This window comes from Oncorhynchus kisutch, linkage group LG12 (assembly GCF_002021735.2).
Source record: "Oncorhynchus kisutch isolate 150728-3 linkage group LG12, Okis_V2, whole genome shotgun sequence".
NCBI classification, from domain to species: domain Eukaryota; kingdom Metazoa; phylum Chordata; class Actinopteri; order Salmoniformes; family Salmonidae; genus Oncorhynchus; species Oncorhynchus kisutch.
The window spans coordinates 27,540,642-27,560,445 of NC_034185.2; the positions used below are offsets into that span (position 1 = coordinate 27,540,642).

General features: G+C 47.0%; 1 protein-coding gene across 3 annotated transcripts in view; it reads left to right on the forward strand.

Annotated features, from left to right (window-relative positions):
* Nucleotides 1-19,804, forward strand: part of LOC109900814 (RAC-alpha serine/threonine-protein kinase) — a 45,668-nt gene that overhangs the window by 21,721 nt on the left and 4,143 nt on the right. Inside the window, exons 3-13 of one of the 3 annotated variants that reach the window (XM_020496648.2) lie at nucleotides 13,507-13,635; nucleotides 13,860-13,974; nucleotides 15,886-16,012; nucleotides 16,152-16,283; nucleotides 16,386-16,451; nucleotides 16,569-16,637; nucleotides 17,244-17,369; nucleotides 17,458-17,586; nucleotides 17,751-17,965; nucleotides 18,672-18,759; nucleotides 19,040-19,142. In XM_020496648.2, coding sequence (XP_020352237.1) covers nucleotides 13,507-13,635; nucleotides 13,860-13,974; nucleotides 15,886-16,012; nucleotides 16,152-16,283; nucleotides 16,386-16,451; nucleotides 16,569-16,637; nucleotides 17,244-17,369; nucleotides 17,458-17,586; nucleotides 17,751-17,965; nucleotides 18,672-18,759; nucleotides 19,040-19,142 — 1,299 coding nt within the window. Of the gene's footprint in view, nucleotides 1-13,506; nucleotides 13,636-13,859; nucleotides 13,975-15,885; nucleotides 16,013-16,151; nucleotides 16,284-16,385; nucleotides 16,452-16,568; nucleotides 16,638-17,243; nucleotides 17,370-17,457; nucleotides 17,587-17,750; nucleotides 17,970-18,671; nucleotides 18,760-19,039; nucleotides 19,143-19,804 lie in introns of those variants that run through there. The other 2 variants (XM_020496649.2, XM_031837305.1) reach the window with 2 other exon arrangements.

Here is a 19,804-nt window from a genome sequence, read left to right on the forward strand (position 1 = left end):
CACAGTTCCTTTGAAACCACATCCTCCTCCTATCCCAGACTGCACTGGTATCTCTTATCTTCCCTGTCACTGCACCACTATGCTCAGCCACTGTTGACTTATGTCAGCTGTCATAGAATTGCTATAGCGCCATCCACCCTATGAGAGAACAACTGGGGCCTACCACAACCCTTACTACCACACCCTCACATCCCCTCATCAGCAGTACCACAGCTTCTCATAGTGGACCTCCCCGAATTCAGACACTCAGCACAAGAGTTCAGTAACCAGACCCAGTGTAACTCCTCACTACCAACACCAGCACATTCCCCTCGTCAGATAGGTCTGACCAGACCTCCCTTAGATCCTCACATCCCAGTCCCAGAGTGCCAGCGGAGCCATGCTGGGACCCTCAGGAGAGAGGAAGACAAGGAAAGGCCACCTGTGGTCACCACCCCACTCCACTCCAAAGAACATCACTCCAGACACCACAGCCCACAACAGCAGCACACAGTCAGAGCACCCTATGGCTTTTATTTTGTGACTCCAATGACACATTTCTCAGAGAAACTGCTTTTCCCGAGCATGTAGTGGTTAGTGATTAACCAAATGTTTTTTTACGGTTATTAAACAGACAATTGACCGACGTCTGATCAATTACCTGAGTTCCATTTAGTTTTTTTTTGTGAGCCCAATGCGCCGTTTCTCTGGAGAGAAATCAAATCATTCACAAGATAAATTAAGTCAAGAACTATATGGGAAGCTGGGATGAAGGGAGCTGTTTTACTTGACTAACCAAGTTCAGCAAATAAACGTGGCAATTAACTACACTAACCATAATCCATTGTGCCTGTTCTTTTCTGGCTCGGACACAGATGGATACACTTTTACGCCTGCTACTTTAGGCTACTTTAGGTTAGATACACACACACCACATACGCCGGCACATGAGAGGAATGTAGACAACACAACAATGAGAGGAAGGGATAGAGAGTTCATTAAATGACTGAGCCCTCTCCTGTACTCCCTGTTCACCCACGACTGCGTGGCCATGCACGCCTCCAACTCAATCATCACGTTTGCAGACGACACTACAGTGGTAGGCTTGATTACGAACAACGACGAGACAGCCTACAGGGAGGAGGTGAGGGCCCTCGGAGTGTGGTGTCAGGAAAATAACCTCACACTCAACGTCAACAAAACAAAGGAGATGATTGTGGTCTTCAGGAAACAGCAGAGGGAGCACCCCCCTATCCACATCGACGGGACAGTAGTGGAGAGGGTAGTAAGTTTTTTAAGTTCCTCGGCGTACACATCATGGACAAACTGAATTGGTCCACCCACAAAGACAGCGTCGTGAAGAAGGCGCAGCAGCGCCTCTTCAACCTCAGGAGGCTGAAGAAATTCGGCTTGTCACCAAAAGCACTCACAAACTTCTACAGATGCACAATCGAGAGCATCCTGTCGGGCTGTATCACCGCCTGGTAGGGCAACTGCTCCGCCCACAACCGTAAGGCTCTCCAGAGGGTATTGAGGTCTGCACAGCGCATCACCGGGGGCAAACTACCTGCCCTTCAGAACACCTACACCACACGATGTAAGGAAGAGGAAGGCCATAAAGATCATCAGGGACAACAACCACCCGAGCCACTGCCTGTTCACCCCGCAATCATCCAGAAGGCGAGGTTAGTACAGGTGCATCAAAGCAGGGACCGAGAGACTGAAAAACAGCTTCTATCTCAAGGCCATCAGATTGTTAAACAGCCACCACTAACATTGAGTGGCTGCTGCCAACATACTGACTCAACTCCAGTCACTTTAATATTGGAAAAATTGATGTAAAAAATGTATCACTAGCCACTTTAAACAATGCCTCTTAATATAATGTTTACATACCCTACATTACTCATCTCATATGTATATAAAGTAATGTACTCTATATCATCTACTGCATCTTTATGTAATACATGTATCACTAGCCACTTTAAACTATGCCACTTTGTTTACATACCCTACATTACTCATCTCATATGTATATACTGTACTCGATACCATCTACTGCATCTTGCCTATGCCGTTCTGTACCATCACTCATTCATATATCTTTATGTACATATTCGTCATCCCTTTACACTTATGTGTATAAGGTAGTTGTTGTGAAATTGTGAGGTTAGATTACTCGTTGGTTATTACTGCATTGTTGGAACTAGAAGCACAAGCATTTCGCTACACTCGCATTAACATCTGCTAACCATGTGTATGTGACAAATACAATTTGATTTGATTTGATTCTGCAGCATACTTAGGCAGGCTAGCCTAGCTAAATAGGATGACTAAAGACAGTATAGTATGGGGAGAACAGAGATTATGTTAGATGGTTGGCTGGCTGGCTGCTAGTGCCTGAGCAGAGATGAGATGATTACTTTAAGGAATGAAAAATTATAAAGTCATCAAATAAAACGAAGTAATATACACAATTGAAATATATTTTATTTAATAGTAATTTCCTACTTTTCTATGTGGCCCTGACCGAGACAATGGAATATTTTCAAGGTTTTGGCAGTTGAATGTTCACAATTTTTGGCTTTGTTATTTCCATGAAAAAGCACTAATCATTTAAATGTAATTATTTCATAATGAATTTAATGTTTACATTTTTTTGCATAAACCGTGATTGTTCTTTTAATTATTGAACTGAAACCGAACCAACCTTAAAAAGCACTAAAAGTTCAGCACTACTGGCATGTCAGTCTGTCAAGCAACACATTAAATGGGGTCAAACGTATTATAATTCACACAGCTACTAGTGATTTGATGGCAATGAGAAGACATGTAGATCCTGCAATGCAGCAAGTGGCAGCCAGAGTTGGATGGATTAACTAACACAAAATCACTGTGTCCACCCTGTTGTTACGTGGAGATGTGCCCTTCCACATTTATTCAGAGCAACAATGCTGAGCTGGCTATAGGCTGTGCTCTCTTTGACAATGTTTACCGAGCGAACCACTGTGACATTCACCCCCAGCTGATGTACAACCTAGTACACTTGATCAACAGGGTGTCAAGGTGTTTGCTAGAAAACTGAAAGAAACTGCTCTGGGACAAACCAAAAACCAAAAATAAGAGGAACTTTGCCATACAACCTCCAAGATCAAGACCACCCAGAGAAACAAGCACACCCTGCACCACCAGCCCCCACCCAGAGAAACAAGCACCACCCTGCACCACCAGCCCCTACCCAGAGAAACCAGCACCACCCTGCACCATCGGGCCCCACCCAGAAAATCCAGCTCCACCCTGCACCATCGGGCCCCACCCAGAGAAACCAGCACCACCCTGCACCATCGGGCCCCACCCAGAGGAACCAGCACCACCCTGCACCATCGGGCCCCACCCAGAGAATCCAGCTCCACCCTGCACCATCGGGCCCCACCCAGAGAAACCAGCACCACCCTGCACCATTGGGCCCTATCCAGAAAAGCTAGCACCACCCTGCATCATCGGGCCCCATCCAGAAAATCCAGCTTCACCCTGCACCATCGAGCCACGGGCAGAATCCAGCTCCACTCTGCTCCATCGGGCCCCATCCAGAGTGGCCAACACCACCCTGCACCATCGGGCTGCGGGCAGAGAATCCAGCTCCATCCAGCACCATCGGGTCCCATCCAGAGCGGCCAACACCACCCTGCACCGTCGGGCCGCGGGCAGAGAATCCAGCTCCACCCTGCACCATCGGGCCGCGGGCAGAGAATCCAGCTCCACTCTGCACCATCGGGCCCCATCCAGAGTGGCCAACACCACCCTGCACCATCGGGCTGCGGGCAGAGAATCCAGCTCCATCCAGCACCGTCGGGTCCTATCCAGAGCGGCCAACACCACCTTGCACCGTCGGGCCGCGGGCAGAGAATCCAGCTCCATCTTGCACCATCGGGCCGCGGGCAGGGAATCCAGCTCCACCCTGCACCATCGGGCCCCAGATTGGACAGCACCCCCCCGCATCCCACTACCCCCATGCTTACAGGACACAACACCCCAATCAGAAGGGACCAGCAGTCCAGAAGTGGAACGAAGAATAGAGCACCGTGCTGCAGCTGTCATGACTTCTTCCCTCTCCTTGTTCGGGCGATCCACTTTTCATTTTCCATTTGTTTTGTCTTTGTTTTACAAACCTGATTTCAATCCCACTATTACTTGTTCATTATTTAACCCTCTGTTCTCCCATGGGTTTTTGTGAGTGATTGTTTATTGTATTTTCGTTCTGTCATGGTGTGCGTGTATTTGTACCTTTTGTATATTTCTATTTTGAGTAAAAATACATTGATTACTCATATCTGCTGTCCTGAGCCTGACTCTCTACACCAGCTACACATAGGACCCATTACAGAATCACTCACCCGAAGAATGGAGTCAGCAGGAGCAGACGCCCTCCCTGTTCCAGGGGAGGAGCGGATTAAGCGGCACGCGACCATGTTACAACGTCTCGGCACTGCCATGGATCATGTGCTGCAAACTATGGATCGTTTGGAGAGAGGAGGAGGTTTTTTTCCCCTGGTCCCAGCGGGATTCGACTTGCGCTCCCGAGGGAGTATGATGGGACGGCTGCCGGATGCCAGAGTTTTCTACTACAACTGGAGCTCTACCTGGCGACCGTCCACCTGGCTCCTTCGGGGCGTGAGAGTGTGTCCGCCCTCGTCTCCTGCCTCTCAGGCAAAGCCCTGGAATGGGCCAATGCCGTATGGTGTGAGGGAGATGCAGCGTAGGATCAGTACGCAGAGTTCACCTTCCGCTTTCGGGCAGTGTTCGACCACCCGCCTGAGGGTCGAGCGGCGGGTGAACGTCTGTTCCACCTGAGGCAGGGGACGAGGAACGAGCAGGATTTCGCCTTGGACTTCCGGAGCCTGGCCACCAGTGCGGGATGGAATGACAGGGCCCTGAACGATCGCAACAGGTGGAGTTTGCTCCAGGACGTCCATCGGGAGTTGGCCTGCCAAGACACCACCCTCACATTGAACCTGTCCATCCGGCTGGACAACCTGCTGACTGCCCGCGGACGTCCGGATTGGGACCTGTCAGTTCCATCCCCCAGCACCCCTGCTCCGACACCCATGGAGCTGGGAGGTGCTGCACTTAGCGCGACCGGAGGAGGGGCTATTCCCTGCACCATCTGTGGCCGCAGAGGGCACACTGCTGGTCGGTGCTGGAGTGGTTCCTCAGGGAGTCGAGGCAGCAGGCAGGGCACCCCAGGTGAGTCGACACCAAGCTCGCCCAGAGCCCCCTGTCACTCACATGTATGTGTTTATTTCATTTCCTGACTTTTCCCCGCATTCCCAACATAAGTCACTAGTAGATTCAGGCGCAGCTGGGAATTTTATTGACCTTTCATTTGCTCATAGTTTAGGGACTCCCCTTGTTCCTGTGGACATGCCTTTCCCTGTGCACGCTCTAGATAGTCGACCATTAGGGTCAGGGCTGATTAGGGAGGCCACTGCTCCACTTGACATGGTTACGCAGGAGGGTCATGATGAGAGAATCAGTCTCTTCCTTATTGATTCTCCTGCATTTCCCGTGGTGCTGGGCTTACCCTGGTTGGCCTATTACGACCCCACTATTTCGTGGCAACAAAGGGCTCTCAAGGGGTGGTCACGAGAGTGCTCAGGGAGGTGTGTGGGGGTTTCCATCGGTGCGACTACCATGGAAAGTCCAGACGAGGTCTCCATCGTGCACATCCCCTCAGAATATGCTGATTTGGCTCTCGCCTTCTGTAAGAAGAGGGCGACTAAATTACTACCTCATCGACGGGGGGATTGTGCGATAAATCTCCTAGTGGACGCAGCACTTCCCAGGAGTCACGTGTATCCTCTGTCACAGGAGGAAACGGTGGCTATGGAAACATATGTCCCCGAATCCCTGGGGCAGGGATACATTCGGCCCTCCACTTCACCTGCCTCCTCAAGTTTATTTTTTGTGAAGAAGAAGGATGGGGGTCTGCGCACGTGTATTGACAATCAAGGGATCAATCAGATAACTGTGAGGTACAGCTACCCGCTGCCTCTCATCGCCAGTGCGATCGAGTCAATGCATGGGGCGCGCTTCTTCACAAAATTGGATCTCAGGAGCGCTTACAACCTGGTGCATATTCGGGAGGGGACGAGTGGAAGACGTCATTTAGTACCACCTCTGGGCACTATGAGTACCTAGTCATGCCGTACGGGTTGATGAATGCTCCAGTCTTCCAGGCCTTTGTTGACGAGATTTTCTGGGACCTGCATGGGCTGGGTGTAGTGGTGCATATTGATGACATTCTGATATACTCCGCTACACGCGCCGAGCATGTGTCCCTAGTGCGCAGGGTGCTTGGTCGACTGTTGGAGCATGACCTGTATGTCAAGGCTGAGAAATGTCTGTTCTTCCAACAGTCCGTCTCCTTCTTAGGGTACCACATTTACACGTCAGGGGTGGAGATGGAGAGTGACCGCATTTCAGCCGTGCGTAATTGGCCGACTCCCACCACGATAAAGGAAGTGCAGCGGCTTCTGGGGTTTGCCAACTACTACCAGAGGTTTATCCGGGGGTTTGGTCAGGTAGCAGCTCCCATTACCTCACTGCTGAAGAGGGGACCGGTGCGGCTGCAGTGGTCGGCTGAGGCGGACAGGGCTTTTAAGTCACCTGAAGGCTCTGTTTACCTCGGTTCCCGTGCTGGCTCATCCGGATCCCTCTTTGGTGTTCATAGTGGAGTTGGACGAGTCCGAGGCTGAGATAGGAGCTGTGCTCTCTCAGCGCTCGGGCACACCACCAAAGCTCCGCTCCTGTGCCTTCTTTTCGAAGACGCTCAGCCCGGCGGAGCGAAACTATGATGTGGGGGACCGGGAGTTGTTGGCTGTTGTGAAGGCTCTGAAGGCGTGGAGACATTGGCTTGAGGGGGCTAAACACCCTTTTCTCATCTGGACTGACCACCGCAATCTGGAGTACATCCGGGCGGTGAGGAGACTGAACCCTCGCCAGGCAAGGTGGGCTATGTTCTTTACCCGTTTTGTTTTCACCCTATCCTACAGACCAGGTTCCCAGAACGCTAAGGCAGACGCACTATCCCGGATGTATGACACAGGAGCGGTCCATGGATCACACTCCCATACTTCCGGCCTCTTGCCTGGTGGCACCGGTGGTGTGGGAGCTGGACGCGGACATCGAGCGGGCGTTACGCACAGAGCCCACTCCCCCCCAGTGTCCAGCTGGGCGCCTGTATGTTCCGTCTGCTGTCCGCAACCGTTTGATCTATTGGGCCCATACGTCACCCTCCTCTGGTCATCCTGGCATCGGGCGGACGGTGCATTGCCTTAGTGGGAAGTACTGGTGGCCCACCTTGGCCAAGGACGTGATGGTTTATGTTTCCTCCTGCTCGGTGTGCGCCCAGTGCAAGGCTCCCAGGCACCTGCCCATAGGGAAATTACAACCCCTACCCGTTCCACAACGGCCGTGGTCACACCTGTCGGTGGACTTCCTGACGGATCTTCCTCCCTCACAGAGCAACATCACGATCCAGGTCATTGTGGATCGGTTTTCTAAGTCCTGCCGTCTCCTCCCTTTTCCCGGTCTCCCTATGGCCCTACAGACTGTGGAGGCCCTATTCACTCATGTCTTCCCGTTCTACGGGGTGCCTGCAGGTGGAGAGAGAAAACCAGGATGTGGGTAGGTTTCTGCGGTCATATTGCCAGGACCAACCGGGGGAGTGGGCGGCGTTTATCCCCTGGGCAGAGATGGCCCAAAACTCACTCTGCCACTCCTCCACTAACCTCTCTCCTTTCCAGTGTGTACTGGGGTATCAGCCGGTTCTGGCACCGTGGCATCAGAGCCAGATCAAAGCTCCTGCGGTGGACGAATGTTTCAAGCGCTCGGAGGAGACCTGGGATGCTACCCTGGCTCTCGACCTGAAACCTGCCCCTCTGCCTGCCCTGCCGGAAGCTGGGTCCGCGGTTTGTGTGGCCATTGAAAGTCTTAAGGAGACTGAACGAGGTATGCTACAGGTTACAGCTTCCCCCAGATTATCGTATTAATCCCTCGTTCCATGTGTCTGTCCTCAGGCCGGTGGTGGCTGGTCCACTCCAGGAAGCTGAGGTGAGGGAGGTTCCTCCGCCCCCTCTGGACATCGAAGGGGCCCCGGCGTATGTTGTTCGAGCTATCCTGAACTCGAGGCGTCGGGCGAGGGGCCTTCAGTACCTCGTGGAGTGGGAGGGGTACAGTCCGGAGGAGAGATGCTGGCTGCCGGTGGAGGACCTCCTGGACCCTTCGTTGCTGCGGGATTTCCACCGTCTCCATCCGGATCGCCCTGCGCCTCGTCCTCTGGGTCGTCCCCGAGGTCGGTGTCGGCGCACTGCTGGAGCCACGCGTCAAGGTGGGGGGGGGGTACTGTCATGACTTCCCCTGAAGTCTGTCCCTCTCCTTGTTCGGGCGGCGTTTGGTGGTCGACGTCACCGGCTTTCTAGCTACCGCCGATCCACTTTTCATTTTCCATTAGTTTTGTCTTTGTTTTACACACCTGATTTCAATCCCACTATTATTTGTTCATTATTTAACCCTCTGTTCCCCCATGGGTTTTTGTGAGCGATTGTTTATTGTATTTCCGTTCTGTCATGGTGTACGTGTATTTGACATTTTGAGTAAAAGTACGTTGATTACTCATATCTGCTGTCCTGTGCCTGACTCTCTACACCAGCTACACATAGGACCCATTACAGCAGCCGAGCTAAACCAGGCATCTGCTTAACATAATCTCCTCAAATATCGATGAATTCCTTTTGTTAATTATCATAAATAGAATTATTAGAACTCCAACCTATTTATCATTGAGTTCAGTTTTATATAAGCTACCCCAGAAAGGATTAAAGTTAGCTCATATAAATATATCTAGCCTCATGAGATGAATAATTTGCTAATCTAAGATAAAATTGATATATTAGCCTTTTCTGAGGCTGACAGCACCTTTGATACAGCAGTAGAAATACAAGGATATAACATATACTGAATGAAAATATAAATGCAACATACAATAATTTCAAAGATTTTACAGGGTTACAGTTCATATAAGGAAATCAGTCAAATGAAATAAATTCATTCGGCCATAATCTATGGATTTCACATGATTGGGAATACAGATATGCATATGTTGGTCACAGATACCTTGGAGAAGAGTAGGGGCTTGTATCAGAAAACCAGTCAGTATTTGGTGTGACCACCATTTGCCTCATGCAGCGCGACACATCTCCTTCACATAGAGTTGATCAGGCTGTTGATTGTGGCCTGTGGAATGTTTTTAGATATTGGCGGGAACAGGAACACGCTGTCGATCCAGAGCATCGCAAACATCCTCAATGTGTGACATGTCTGGTGAGTATGCGGGCCATGGAAGAACTGGGACGTTTTCAGCTTCCATGAATTGTGTACAGATCCTTGCGACATGGGGCCATGCATTATCATGCTGAAACATGAGGTGATGGTGGTGGATGAATGGGCCTCAGGATCTCATCATGATATCTCTGTGCGGATTCAAATGGCCATCGATAAAATGCAATTGTGTTGGTTGTCCTTAGCTTATGCCTGCCCATGCCATAACCCCACCGCCACCATGGGGCACTCTGTTCACAACGTTCACATCAGCAAACCGCTCGCCCACACGACGCCATCTGCCCGATAAAGTTGAAACCCGGGATTCATCCGTGAAGTTCACACTTCACTGTGCCAGTGGAGGTGAGCATTTGCCCCACTGAAGTCAGTTAAGACACCGAACTGCAGTCAGGTCAAGACCCTGGTGAGTGCAATGAGCACGCAGGTGAGCTTCCGTGAGACCGTTTCTGATAGTTTGTGCAGAAATTCTTCAGTTGTGCCAAATTCTCTAAAACATTGGAGGCGGCTTATGGTAGAGAAATCAACTTTCAATTATCTGGCAACAGCACTGCTGGACATTCCTGCAGTCAGCATGCCAATTGAACACTCCCTCAACTTGAGACATCTCTGGCATTGTGTTGTGTGACAAAACTGTACATTTTAAAGTGGCCTTTATTGTCCCCAGCACAAGGTGCATCTGTGTAATGATCATGCTGTTTAATCAGCTTCTTGACATGCCACATCTGGCAGGTGGATGGATTATCTTGGCAAAGGAGAAATGCCCACTAACAGGGATGTAAACAAATTTCTGCACAAAATTAGAGAAATAAGCTTTTTGTTGCTTATGGAACATTTCTGGGAACTTTAATTTCAGCGCATGAAACATGGGACCAATACTTTACATGTTGCGTTTTATATTTATGTTCAGTGTATATTGAAAAGACAGGAATGTCTCGGGGGGAGGTGTTGCTGTATATATTCAGAGCCATATTCCTGTAAAGCTCAGAGAGGATCTCATGACAAATGAAATAGAAGTGCTGTGATGCAGATTCACCTGCTACACCTGAAGTCTCTTATTTTGGGGTGCTGCTATAGGCCACCAAGTACAAATTGTCAGTATGTGGAGAATATGTGTGTGATGTTAGATAAGGTCTCTGATGCAAACAGAAATGTATTTTCTACCTAAAAATGCTAAAGCACCCTTTGCTGGCTGTAACAGCTGCCTGTTCTTAGTAAGGTGAAGGTGAACCTTCGCACCAGTCTGAGAGCAGGTTTTCATCAACAATCTCTGTACTTTGCTCTGTTGATCTTTGCCTCGATCCTGACTAGTCTCCCAGTCCCTGCCACTGAAACACATCCCCACAGTCCGATGCTACCTCCACCATGCTTCACTGTAGGGATGGTGCCATGTTTCCTCCAGATGTGACGCTTGGCATTCAGGCCAAATAGTTCAATCTTGGTTTCATCAGACCAGAGAATGGTGGTCTGAGAGTCTTTAGGTGCCTTTTGGCAAACTCCAAGCATGCTGTCATGTGCCTTTTTACTGAGGAGTGGCTTCCGTCTGGCCACTCTACCATAAAAACCTGATTGGTGGAGTGCTGCAGAGACGGTTGTCCTTCTGGAAGGTTCTCCCATCTCCACAGAGGAACTCTATATATAAAAAATGTAATATTTGGAGGATTAGAAATGATGCAGACAATTACATTGATGATCTAATACATGCATGATAGTCTTTCATGGTTGAGAAATTGACTGACTACTCTATTTTTTAAGAAGTAATTGTGTGTTGAAAATGCCTAATGACATGCATAATCTATTTGCATACACTTCAAACAGACATACAGTACCTACCCCACCAGACATGTCACTATGGCTTTCTTCACTGTACCCAAACCAAAAACAGATTTAATGCATTGCTCGGTTATGTATAGAGCCATGTCATCATGGAATTTTTGTGCCACCACAGGTTACTCAAGCAAAAAGCAAGTTTAACTTTAAAAACAGATACAATATGTTTATCTTAGAGCCTCTCCTCTTTCTAAAGATCAAATTTAACTGTACTGAATATGTATACACAGTGAACAAAACATTACAAACACCTTATTATTGAGTTGCACCCCCCCTTTGCCCTCAGAACAGCCTCAATGACCTCTAACCTGTACCCCCGCACACTGACTCGGTACCGGTACCCCCTGTATATCGCCTTTTGATAATTTTTTACTTTAGTTTATTTGTTAAATATTTTCTTACCTCTTTTTGAACTGCACTGTTGGTTAATGGCTTGTAAGTAAGCATTTCACGGTAAGGTCTACATTTGTTGTATTCGGCACATGTGACAATTTGAATTAGTTGGGGCATGGACTCTACAAGGTGTCAAAAGCATTCCACAGGGATGCGGGCCCATGTTGACTCCAATGCGTGCCACAGTTGTCAAGTTGGCTGCATGTCCTTTGGGTGGTGGACCATTCTTGATACAGATGGGTAACTGTTGATCGTGAGAAACCCAGCAGCGTTTCAGTTCTTGACGCACTCATACTGGTGCTCCTAGCACCTACTACCATACCTTGTTCAATGGCACTTAAATATGTTGTCTTTCCCATTCACCCTCTGAATGGCACACAGACACAATCCATGTATCCATTGTTTAAAGGCTTAAAACTCCTTCTTTAACCTGTCTCCTCCCCTTCATCTACACGGATTGAAGTGGATTTAACAGGTGATATTATTGTCATGGAAAGATCAGGAGTTCCTAATATTTTGTACACTGTCAATATATATATATATTTTTTATCTTGTGGTCTTTCCTATATATAACTCATATTTATTTGGAATTGAATGTACTATCTCATGTCGGTCTTGTCTATTACTATTCTGTACTTTGTCATGTATTTGTACGTTTTGTGGACCCCAGGATGAGTAGTTGCTGCGTAGTAGCTAATGAGGATCCCAATAAACTGAACTTCCTGCCTGCCTGGGTAGCTCTCCATCATTTATGCATTATTAGTGTGCATCTCAATTTTCTACTGCGTCTTCCTCGACTTCCCTCCTTTACCCCAACTGCACCGATCTGGCATTAGGGTGGAGGTGTATGGATGGATTGCTTTCGCCTGTCCAGTTCTGTCACTAGAAATCACTGTCCTTAGAGTATCTATTTAGCAGCACACTGCACAGGTACTTACAGCACAGTACATTATCATAGGCTCACCCACTTAAAACATGCACCTTCAAACATATTTTCAGGCTTTTGTGCTGTTTGTAAAGAAATGGGTTGGAGATGAGTGGCATTGGTGTGTGAGTCTAGACAGGCACCATGCAACAACACTTAATAGATAGAGATGGATTGACTTTATAAGTTAACAGCTTGTTCATTAGCTCACTCTTTGCCCCGGGATCATCCTGTGCACCTGCAGCTGTTGGCTATGTGAAAACACCATCCGGTCCATGCCACGTGCATGCACACACGAACACGTGCACAGGCTCGGTAGCATGCACACACTCCGCTGCTTTATTCATTAGGCATGCCATTGCAGTGTGTGCATGTGAAAATAAAACTATTTTCCGAGGATTCTGATCTCATCGCACCTCCTTTGAGCGGTTAACAAATGAGTCAGCAGCAGCAGCACTGACATTAAACCTGATTGGGGTTTGTTCTTTTCTAACTGTGGTGTTTACCCATGCTGTTAGTGTGTCACTTCCTGTTTTCTAGAATCTGGTTGTTGATTACCAGAAGTACCTCTAGCCACAGTTATAAAAATAAAAAAAACTGGGTGAGACCCCGTGTTTACTAGCTGCCTGTCTTAAAGCTACAGTACAGGTTGGCAACACACACCATAATGTGTAAAGAGGAGATAAACAAGCAATAATACAAATACATAAAAAGGAGAAGGAAAAGGCCTAATGAGAGAAGTTCCGTTTTCTCTGAAACCACCAGGAGAAAGGCCTCAGTTTGCGGTCAACCAGACTGTGAGAGAATCTGTCTTTCTCACACACTTGTCCAAGGTGCAATCATTACTAGCTCACCCTAGGGTTAGCGATAGCGCTGTGTTGTTAATGCTCTTCTAGGATTGCACTTTCCAAGGTTGACAGAGTATTGTCCTGTCTGATGTGATATGCACTCGCTCACTCTCTGTGTCTCTTTTGCTCTCTCAGGAGAGTACATAAAGACTTGGAGACCCAGGTATTTCTTGCTGAAGAGCGACGGTACGTTCATTGGCTACAAGGAGCGACCGCAAGACATCGACCAACTGGAGACGCCACTCAATAACTTCTCAGTAGCACGTAAGGCAACCCTATGACACTCTCTGCCCTAACCACAACATTTTACAAAATAGTTGTGCAGTGTTTCTCAACTCTGGTCCTCGAGTTCTTCCGAGGTTCCACCATTTTGTTCTAGCCTTGCACTACACTCTGTGCATCCCTGATGTTTCACTTGACCGCATGACATATCTCTCGCTCGCTCCCTGTCTTTCTCTCCCTCCCTCTTTCTTCTTCCTTATGACCAGCAGAATGTCAGCTGATGAAAACAGAGCGCCCTAAGCCCAACACATTCATCATCCGCTGCCTGCAGTGGACCACTGTCATAGAGCGCACCTTCCACGTGGATAGCCCCGAGGAGAGGTAGGTTACACACGTGCACACACAGGACTCTATTTTAACGAACCTAACATAATGGTAAATCTTAGCGCTGGTGGTTGGGTCAGGGGTGTGTCCGAAGTACTTTAGCTATTTTCACAACCAGAATTATGGGCGCAGTAGCTGACGGTGTCGCGAAAGGGCTGGGTTTTGATTGATAAGTAACTTGTGGGTGTGTCTAGGCTTGATCCCTGGCTGGCCAACCAGAATGTGCTCCATGGCTAAATATGTGGTTGCTTCAAGTTGTGTATGTAAAGGATTTTACGTATTGTGTTTTCACAACTCCAATTCGAGTGTTAGTCTGTTGTAGCCTAGTTTGTTAAATAGCCTACAGAAACAAAAAAACAAAATGTAGGCCTATCCCATATTTTCTAAATATGTTGAGCATAAGAAATTGCACGGCTTCAAAATGGATTCACACTGAAATAGGCCTACTGTAAAATGCATTATGTCTGAGCCATGAACATGCCAAACATGGTCAATAATCAATATTAAATTCATTATTGATGAGACCTAAAAAGACAGTGAATAATTCTAATAAAGCATTTTAAACAAAAAACAACAACTTGTTTTAAAAAGGCTGTCTAAATACAGTTACAGGCACCATCATTCTTCCACGTGGGCATATGATATTAGGCCTAAGACGACGTAGACTATGGAGGGTTTTACACACATCCAAACTTTTCATAGGAGCTGGAAGAAGATCAACTGTAAGGAGAAAGTGGGAATGTCCACTCACTGTTATACTGCTCCCAAATATACAGTACCAGTCAAAAGTTTGGACACACCTACTCATTCAAGGCTTTTTCTTAATTTTGTAGAATAATAGTGAAGACATCAAAACTATGAATTAACATGTATGGAATCATGTAGTAACCAAAAAAGTGTCAAAGAATATCAAAATATATTTTATATTTGAGGTTCTTAAAAGTAGCCACCCTTTTCCTTGATGACAGCTTTGCACACTCTTGGCATTCTCTCAACCAGCTTCATGAGGTAGTCACCTGGAATGCATTTCAATTAACAGGTGTGCCTTGTGAAAAGTTAATTTGTGGAATTTATTTCCTTAATACGTTTGAGCCAATCAGTTGTGTTGTGATAAGGTAGGGGTGGTATACAGAAGATAGCCCTATTTGGTAAAAGACCAAGTCCATATTAGGCAAGAACAGCTTGAATAAGCAAAGTAAAATGACAGTCCATCATTACTTTAAGACTTGAAGGTCAGTCAATGCTGAACATTTCAAGAAATTTGAAAGTTTCTTCAAGTGCAGTTGCAAAAACCATTGAGCGCTCTGATGAAACTGGCTCTCATGAGGACCGCCACAGGAAACAAAGACCCAGAGTTACCTAAGCAGTCTTTTTCAATAACTTGATGTTCCTAAACAGGCTTCCTACAGTTACAGACACCTTTCATGCGCATCACACATAATGAGTCCAAACTTTTCACAGAAGCTGAAAAAAACAATGTCTAGAATAAATATAAAAGGGGAAGTTCTGTGACTGTTTTGCTGCTCTGATATTTGAATAAAACATTAGTGATGTACACTAATGTAAGGCTACTGTTTGTGCCTCCGCTGGCAAAATCAATGCCGTAACCAATTGAGTTAGTGCTAAGACCAGATTTTTAAATATCTCTAGTTTCACTGACTGAATTTTGTAATTTTTTTTTGCTTACCAAAATTGGCTTATTATTTCCATCCCTCCCACCTCAGTGCAAGCGAGGAGATGTGAGACAGGTAAATTACCAAACCTGGCCTAAGGGGGGGAAAATGAAAGTGTGTCCGTTTTTACTTGACGAAATTGCAAACTAATGTTAATTTGACACTTGCGCTTCCTTAGCACCAGCCGAAAATAGAGCCCGTAGAGTCATCCCCCTCTGGTTCCTTCCATCCTTAGGGAGCAGTGGACGAAGGCCATCCAGGAGGTGGCTGATGGGCTGCAGAAACAGGAGGAGGAGAGGATGGACTCCTCGCCAGACCCCATGGACATGGAGATGTACCTCACCAAACCAAAACTTAAAGTGGTGCGTACACCCAACCCTAGCCCTAACCCTAACCCTTTCTACTTAGCATTTTTTGTTACTTTAATACAAGACAAATACCAGCGGCAGGGTTTTAGATATGGTCAAATTAAGTTAATCCAACTCTGTTCTCAACTCCTAGACTATGCCCGACTTTGAATACCTCAAGCTCTTGGGAAAAGGCACTTTTGGGAAGGTTATCCTGGTGAAGGAAAAAGCCACAGGAAAATACTACGCTATGAAAATCCTCAAGAAAGAAGTGATTGTGGCGAAAGTGAGTAGACGAGTGTGTGCGTGTGTCTTTGTCTCAGTTTGTGTCTGCACATACTGGTATTTCCTTTACTTGGATCATGCTCATCTCCTTACTCTTTTCTAGGATGAAGTAGCTCACACGCTCACTGAAAACAGAGTACTGCAGAACTCCAAACACCCCTTCTTAACGGTGAGAGACCATTCCATTGGTGTGCATCAGCAAATGTGTTCCCTCTGTTTACTGTTATCCTAATATAAATGGGTAGCATTGTGTTTCTTAAACGTTTTCCTTCTCCTTACCATTAAGGGTCTGAAGTACTCCTTCCAGACGCCTGACCGCTTGTGTTTCGTCATGGAGTATGCCAATGGAGGAGAGGTGAGTACTGTGTAGCATTTTACCTGGGGTATAGGTCTTATCAGTGAGGTGAAATACTCTGAACCTTGCAGATTAACTGTAATAAATAGAACAGACATGTTTCCTTAATCTACATGTAAGACAATTGATGGGAGTGAACTTAATACCGGTAAGGGTGAGGGGAAATGGGTTGGATTTATGTGACCCTAAATGTATGTAATTGGGTGCGTGCTGGTGGCAGGGAAGTCAGGCGCAGGAGAATGAAATTGGTATAAACAGAGTTTTAATAAATGCTTACAAACTCCGAAAACCAACATACAAAATAAAAAAAAGTGGGTAAAAACTCGCAGCACACCATAACATACTTGGCACCAATACATACAACGAACAATTCCCGACAAGGACGGGGGGGAAACAGAGGGAAAATATACAATATGTAATTAAGAAATTGAAACCAGGTGAGTGTGAAAACAAGACAAAACAAACGCAACATGAAAAATGGATCGGTGATGACTTGAAGGCCGGTGACGTCGACCGCCGAACATCGCCCAAACAAGGAGAGGAACCGACTTCGGAGCAGAAGTCGTGACAATGTAATTGACACAATCGCCATCTCCTTCCACCTAGCTGTTCTTTCACCTATCACGAGACCGTGTGTTCTCCGAGGAGAGGGCCCGGTTCTACGGAGCGGAGATCGTGTCGGCGCTGGACTACCTCCACTCGGAGAAGAACGTGGTTTACAGGGACCTGAAGGTAAGTTAAGGAGTTGGAAAACGTTTCGCAATGGACAATAAAAATATGTGTTCTTATTGGAACCTCCCTAACTCTCTCTCTACTGTAGCTGGAAAACCTGATGCTGGACAAAGATGGCCACATCAAGATCACAGACTTTGGCCTGTGTAAGGAGGGCATCAAGGACGGGGCCACCATGAAGACCTTCTGTGGTACGCCAGAGTACCTGGCCCCCGAGGTAAACACCTACCCATCAACCCTGTTCTTCCACTGATAGAAAGCTATCATCAGTGAATCAGAACCACTAACATAGAAGTTAAGGGTTTGAAAGCCCTTCCAGAGGATCTACTAGCCACCTGTACATGACACTCATGTTCTACCTCCCCCTTTCCTAACACACAGGTGCTGGAGGACAATGACTACGGTCGTGCTGTGGACTGGTGGGGTCTGGGTGTGGTCATGTATGAGATGATGTGCGGTCGGCTGCCCTTCTACAACCAGGACCATGAGAAGCTGTTTGAGCTGATCCTGATGGAGGAGATCCGCTTCCCTAGAACCCTGGGGCCCGAGGGAAAGTCCCTGCTCTCTGGCCTGCTCAAGAAGGACCCCAAGCAGAGGTAAGACAGGGGTGTGTGTGAAGTATGTTTCTGCATGTGTATGTGGTGTCGTTACATACCCAAGCAAGAAAACCAAAAATGGTGCTAAACAGAAGGGGAACTAACAAAGAGTCACTGACCAACAACCAAAACGAAACGGGGGGTTTAGGAGCAATAACAACTGGAACCTAAAAGACGTCCACTAAATTTGCCCAAGAAGAGGCAAAAAGAAAATCTTACACCAAACTTAAAGATAGGAAGCAAACAAAAAAGGTGGAGCAAAATTAGATCAGGGAAATCAGACAAATAAAGGTGTTGACCCTCCACATCTCTCAAGACAACTGGAGTGCTGGGCCAGACACTCTTAAATAGCACCTGAGCCAGCACAGATGAAACGCCTTCCCACTAACGAGATGGCAACCAGCACAGGTGTAACACTGACTAAGGTAACACCAATCGGAACGCCCTACATGCTAACGACCAATACGTGCTAAAGCTGTCCTCCACTCTGTATAGCACTTTGTGACATCGGCTGATGTGAAAAGGGCTTTATAAATACATTTGATTGATTGAAAGTACAACCTCAAAACACCTTGCTTGTAACAATGGTCATTCAATAAACGAAGTGCTATGGCAGCCTGAAAACGAATGGCTCTTAACTATAGGTAAAGTAGTGCAAGACACTGAGTCAGTGTGTGTGTGTGTGCGTGTGCGTGTGTGTCTTTAGGTTAGGTGGAGGGCCTGATGACGCCAAGGAGATAATGCAGCACAAGTTCTTCGCTGGGATCGAGTGGCAAGACGTGTATGAGAAGAAGGTATCCTTAGCTTTCTATGTGTTCTCATCGCAGGAGGTCGGTGCTACCTTAACTGGGGAGGACGAGCTCGTGGTAATGGCTGGAGTGGAAGAAATGAAATGGCATCAAATACATCAAACACAGGGTTTCCTTGTGTTTGATGCCATTCGCTCCGTTCCAGACTTTATTAGGATCTGTCCTCCCCTCAGCAGCCTCCACTAGTTCTCATTGTTCTCATGGTTATGACAAGTGTTATGACATGTAGGTACCCACTATCATGACTCCTTCCTTTTCTTCTCAGCTGGTCCCGCCCTTCAAGCCCCAGGTCACCTCGGAAACAGACACCCGCTATTTTGATGTGGAGTTCACCGGGCAGACCATCACCATCACGCCTCCAGGACAAAGTACCCTCCCTCCCCTTATATATGTTGTATGTTAAGCATATGAGGCAGCAGGTAGCCTAGTGATTAGAGTGTTGGGCCATTAACCGAAAGGTTGCTGGATCGAATCCCTGAGCTGACAAGGTCGTTCTACCCTTGAACAAGGTTGTTAACCCACTGTTCCCCGGTAGGTGGTCATTGTAAATAAGAATTTGTTCTTAACTGACTCCTAGTTAAATAAAGGTAAAATAAAAATCCACTCATGGAAACACAACATCGCTATAAGCGAAGATGATTGGAGAGATGGACTATCCTGCTAGAATACAGTCACTGCTTTGCCTGTCCCGTTCTTCTCATCCGCCTCTCTGCTTGTTTCGCCTGCCCGCTTCTCGCTTTAGAGGCACTAATTCATCCAATTTCAGCAAACTCTGTACACCATTCCACAAGCAAGGTGAAAATAGCTAAAGGCAGATTTACCTAACTCTGTTGAGATCAAAGGGATCTCCAGAGTTAGCCTGAGACGGTGTCTGATATCTGGTATTTCTGTAGGTTAACAGAGAAGTGGGGTACGGTGGTAGTTTATGCAAAAAGGCTGTATAAACAAAAAACATGCAATGCATCGATCTACAAGACTTCAAAGAGGATCAGCCTATTTTCTGATACTGAGTGCAGTAATTTGTGCCCCG